This window comes from Rhincodon typus, chromosome 31 (assembly GCF_021869965.1).
Source record: "Rhincodon typus isolate 14 chromosome 31, sRhiTyp1.1, whole genome shotgun sequence".
In the NCBI taxonomy this organism is placed as follows: Eukaryota; Metazoa; Chordata; class Chondrichthyes; order Orectolobiformes; family Rhincodontidae; genus Rhincodon; species Rhincodon typus.
Genome location: NC_063362.1, coordinates 23580321 through 23586335, shown reverse-complemented (window position 1 = coordinate 23586335; position 6015 = coordinate 23580321). Strand labels below are relative to the sequence as shown.

The 6015-nt window shown below is 39.9% G+C and overlaps 1 protein-coding gene across 1 annotated transcript; it reads right to left on the bottom strand.

The window, feature by feature from the left end:
* Nucleotides 1-895: 895 nt before the first annotated feature.
* LOC109924376 (testis-specific serine/threonine-protein kinase 6-like) lies at nt 896-4021 on the bottom strand. The gene is made up of 2 exons (XM_020524380.2): nt 3263-4021; nt 896-1039 (listed from the first exon to the last, which is right to left on the bottom strand). The coding sequence occupies exons 1-2, from the start codon at nt 4019-4021 to the stop codon at nt 896-898; spliced, it is 903 nt and encodes a 300-aa protein (XP_020379969.2).
* Nucleotides 4022-6015: the final 1994 nt, after the last annotated feature.

Here is a 6015-nt window from a genome sequence, read left to right as displayed (position 1 = left end):
TGTACTCTGGAACATTGTACTCTGGAACATTGTACTCTGGAACATTGAGCTGCCAGTCCTGTCCCTCCCTCAGCTATTACAGAAACATAGCTATGATATCCCAGTCCCATGTTCCTATCCATGCCCTTAGTTCATTTTACCTGTCAGGCCTCTTGCATTGAAATAAATACATTTTAATTCATCACTTTTCCCTTGTTCTCTGCCATGATGTTGCCTGCCTGGTCTATTTAACACCTGTACCAGCTTTAAACATCTCTCTTGTGTCACTATAGTTTGGGGTCCTAATTACCATCACTACCGCCCCATCCCTGCCAGGCTAGTTTAAACTCTCTCAAGTAGCTCTAGTAAATTTCCCACCTGGACATTTGACCCCTCCAGTTCAAGTGGAACCCATCCCTCTTGTCCAGGCCTCTTCTGCCCCAGAAGAGAATCCAATGATCCTAAAACTCTGAATTCCAGCCCTTCCTGCACCAGCTCCTCAGCCACACATTCATTTGCCCTATCCTCCCATTCCAACTCTCACGAGCACATGGCACCTGGAGTAATCCAGAGGTTATTACCCTTCAGCTCCTGCTTTTTAATTAACTAACTAAGGGACAGGACTGGCAGCTCAATGTTCCAGAGTACAATGTTCCAGAGTACAAATTCTGTAAGAAGGATAGAAGGGCAGGCAAAAGAAGAGGGGGAGTGTTGTTTTTGATTAGAGAAAACATTATATAAGTATTTAGAGAGGATATTCCTGGAGGATTGTCCAGTGAAACTATATGGGTGGAATTAATTGCCTAACTCCTTCTACAGTAATGTCCTCAGGACCTCTTGATGAGGTCCTGCAGGCCCTTTTTCCAACAATGTGTACCACTATGTCCAGCTGCTTACACTCCCCTTTGAGAAATTGCTACAACTGCTCCGAGACGTCCTTGACCCTGGCACCAGGAAGGCAACGCACCGTCCTGGGATCTCGCTCGCAGCTGCAGAGACACCTGTCTTGTGCCCCTGAATAGGCAGTCCCTTGTCGCAATTCTATAAAAACAGGTGCTTTCTGTTGTAATATTCACGACCACAAAGAAATTACATGACAATAGATGCTCCACAAATGTTAGTGGACCAACCAAGTTATGAATTAACATGTGCCCTAGCCCTGGCAGGCTATGCAAAGAACACACTGCAAATGGTTGGAGCTACTATCCATAACAACTTTTGGTTGTCATCATCTGGGATAAATAGCATTGCCCTGCATTTCTGTATTACTTTGTCCATCATCAGTCATAATTACCCAAAACTACAATATTCCAAATGTTGTCTCCCAATGAAAGTCCAATGAAATACCTTAGGGAAAGATAGCTAGGAAACCCATTGTTATAGATCAGGCAGACCCCTCAAAATATTTTAAGAAGGTAGCCTAGACTCTAACATTTTCTTATTTTAAAGGCAGATATTCCAGGTGTAATGCAACTGGTCAAACCACTCAGCTTTAAGCAAAACAGAATTTATTTAAACAAAACAGTTGAAACATGAGCAAAAGAAAGCAGAATTTATAGTAACTTTACTATTAGAAAACTTAACCGACCCGATACAGCAACTTAACTAATTAACTGTTCCAATGTAGCAACATCCCACAAACACATTCCTTGGCAAAAAGATAAATTCAAATACAGATTCTTACAGGCAGGAGGGAACATAATCCAGAGGGATTTCAGAGTAGGAATCATGTACTGAAGCTTACAATCCTTCTGGTACTCAAACATCTTGTGACTGCTACGGCTAAAAAAAAATTTAGAAAAAACTTGAACTGAGAGAACTGGCTGCTCCCCTTCCATTGTTAAACTGCTAGCTCCCTGGCCACTTCAGTACCTCTGCCTTTACACTCCTCTCTTCAAAGAAACCTAGGACGAAATAACCTTTTTAAAGTGATAGCATTGTCTAAGTTTACTAGACTAAAACCTGGAAATGGGCAGGTTTTCTTAGGAGGAAACGTTGTACGTAACTTCATATTGTATTCTCTTAAAAAAAATTTGCTGTATCCATTATACTGACAACAGTGTATATGATATCCAAGGTGCCCATTTAAACAAATGTACCCATAACATTGGTAAAATGTGTGGGCATATTTCATTTTGCAGTCCTTACCACCTTGTGAAGTAGTTACATCCATAACTTATATGGAAGTTCAAAAAGAGCCCAATCACTTCCATATATGGAATTAATGGATGGCAGAGGTTGAACGTTGGAATCTCTTGCATATGTGGATGGAGTTGTTCCTGGAGGATGAGCCGTTTTTAAAATCATTATCCACATTCCCACATTCAATCTCTTGCAAAATCTGTGATGGTAAATGACCAAAAATATGCTGGAGGAAGGGTTTGGTCTTCCCATTTTTGGTATTGAATCCATACCTTATATGGAAATTCCAATAATGGGAAGGCTGAACTAAACACAATAATTTCACTGGGGCAGTCACGGAGGTAATAGAGTTTGATAGCTTTTGGCTTTAAAATCATGATCAAATTTATGATCAAATCAAAGTGGTGTGATTACCTCCATCTGTACCCCCTCTGGTGTCGTGTCCCTAATGGAATATGGAGATGGAGGTAATCACACCACTTTGATTTGATCATAAATTTGACCCATCTTAACGGCCAATTAAGGGCCAATGAAATTGAGGTTCCAAAATTACCCCCTCTGGTGTCATGTCCCTAATGGAATATGATTTTGGAACCTCAATTTCATTGGCCCTTAATTGGCCGGAAGATGGGTCCCAATAATTCCACATGGATCAAAATGGAAAAGATTGTTGCCATATATGGGATGAATTCATTTTTCTGTGTTTTAGTTCAGTCTTCCACACCTTATAAGGAGGTTACAATAGAGCCCCCTTCACATTGTGACCCATCTATACTGTCTCAGTGAAATGATGATCCACGTGGAATTTTATGGAATGAAACAAAATGGGGCAGTATGGATGGGTCCCAATGTGAATGGGCTCTACTTCCATATAAGGTATGGATTTACCAAATATGGGAAGGCCAAACTAAACGACCAAAAAAAAAGGCTCATCCTCCAGGAACAATTCCTGGAGGACGAGCCCTTTTTTTAATATTTTAAAATATAATATGAATATTTAATTTGATTCTCTAAGCCATTGATGGTCTACTATAAGATTAATATTAGCTCTTATTCCTGGGTCTTTGTCTAACATTATGTCAATCAGATTTCGACAGCAATCACTCAGGGAAGGGAATGGGGGAAACTGAAAAGATTGTACCTGTAGCTCCTTGAGCTTTGAAAGGTCACTATCATCAAAAGGCATGCAGCCTGTCACCATAACATAGAGGAGAACACCCAGGCTCCAGATATCTGCCTTAAATGGATCATACTTCTCACCATTGAGAATCTCAGGAGCAGCATATGCTGCCGATCCACAAAATGTTGAAGATGGGCAACTCTCTGAGCCTTTTATGCAAGTTGCTAATCCAAAGTCAGTGAGTTTTGGGATATTATCGATAGTAATTAAAATGTTTTCACACTTAATATCACGGTGTGCGATATGATGTATATGGCAATATTCCAAAGCCTGGGAAATCTGCTTAAAATATGGTCGGGCAACCTCTTCGGATAAATGACCTTGAGAGTCAACTAAGTCAAAGAGGTCTCTTTTTGCTTCTTCCATGATAAACAATGTATGTTCATTTGAATCAATGATTTGATATACTTTGATTATATTAGGGTGGGAACATTCTGCAAAAATGGAAACCTCCCTTGGCAAACACTTAGTTAAGAAGTCATCAGACTGTTTTGATTTATCAATAATTTTTATGGCAACAGATCGTTGAAGCTTGTGGGAGAAAGCCTTTCTCACAACGGAAAATGTGCCTTCTGCAATCACTTCACCGATCTCGTACCCAAATATGGTAAGGTCCATGACTGACGGATTTTTACCTTCTGAAGGCCCATCGAGACCAATATATATATAACCTTTTATGGAACAGAACGTTCTGTTCTGAGGCACAGAACGTTCCGTCATAACCAAATATGGATGTTTTCAGAACGTTCTGTTATTACCAAGTGTGGATCTCAAGCAGAACAGCATGTTCTGTCATTACTGAATGGACATTTCCAGAACAGTCCATTATTACCAAATATGGATGTCATTACCAAATATGGATGTTTCCAGAACGTTCTTGGTAAAATATGGATCTGAACCAATGCTGTCCTGTTCTGGTTGGATTTGGTAATAATGGAACATTCTGGAAATGTCCATATTTGAAATAATACAGAATGTTCCAGTATTATCCATATATGGCTATTGATTAATCTACGTTCAATCTCTAGAAATCCACAGTATTGATTTCATGGAAGATGCCATATGTGGATGGAACCGGAATAGTCCTCCATCGGGCACTTTTATGGAAAGGTTCTATTATTAGTATCTATATGTAGAGCCTTAAAGCTTCCACAATTCTTCAGGAATTGTGTGGAATGTATGGAAGCTTTGCCTATAGGGCTCCTATTCTGTATTGTATATATTAATTGTATATATTAGAACTAACAAAAAAAGCAGGGCCCCAGCTGACCTTCCTAAATGATTGATTCCAATTGGATGCCCTATTGATAACAGTCCTGGGATTTGGGAGGTTTGAGCTTGGCTATTGAAACTGGTGGGAGCACAGTAATGGCTGTGCCCAGGGCTGGATTTGGGGAGGTTTCTATGCATTGATTAACTTCCATATATGGCTATATATGGAAAGAAAAGCAATTTATTCAATAGCCATATATGGTCTTTCCATATATAGTCATTTGTTCAAGCACCACAACATTATTTCAGCAGATGCAGAGCAAAACTTAATTAAAGCCTGCTGGAAAAAGTTGTCCTTTCATTTCCATTGTGATTTCTATGTAAACCAGCAGGGCAGTTTAAACTGGTGGTTTTCCTTATTTTCCAAACCAGTCCGGATCCTGTCCACACATTGATACCTAATGCCAAATATTCCCCCACATGTTCATTTTTCTCGAGGGGGTCCCTAATAAAGTCCATGGGCTCAGCCACAGGCTTTCTATCAATTAACCAGCGCAGTACTATCAAATCACCCAATCTCAGGAGCTGTCTATGTGCCTGCCAGACAGAAACATTGGCAATTCAATCACCATCAGGTCTGTTTCAGGATAAATTATAGCTCGACACATTTTAGTCCATTGTCTTTGTATGTTGATCACTAACAAGATATTACCATATCTGTATCTGTAAAACCTTCCTTACTGTCTTGTTTTGACAGCATCACCTTGATAAATTGTTATGTTCTCTCTTTCTTAACTAGTTTGTACAGTTTTGGATTACCTAGACCCTCGGTATGCAACTCTTATACTTATCATGTTAGTCCAGTCATTTAGTTTGTCTCCAGCACCACCTTATTTTTGATTTTTTGTAATTATCTCTCTGCCTCATTTAATCAGATTATAGGTCATCCCTTCGCTGGTTAATCAGCTGTTGACACTTTACTCACCGTTTAATACACTTGGTCACCTGCAGAGACTTATCATCTGACACTCCACTCACACCAGTTGTATAATCTTTTGATCTCTCTGCCTTTGATCTCTCTGCCTTTGATCTCTCTGCCTATAAACTTTGTGTCTGTGTGCTCTGCTCTCTCACTTCACCTGATAAAGGGGCTGCGCTCTGAAAGCCTGAGATTTCAAATAAACCTGTTGGACTATAACCTAGTGTTGTGTGACTTCTGATGTTTTGCACCTCAGTCTAACACTGGCACCTCCAGGTCACTGCAATGTCACAGAGAAGTTGCTATGACAACAGTTAGCAATGCAACCATTCCATTGAGATAGAGGATAATAACTTAAGTCTTGTGACAATGTATAATCTTCCTACAGTGAAGTCCTGAGTGAATTGTAGATGTTCTCAGGTCCCTGAATGAAGGTAGATATCAGCCAGCTGTGATCATAACTTTTCTCCGTAAGCATTCTGATAGTTTCACCCCTTGTGAGATTTTCCTGTACCCAATTGTT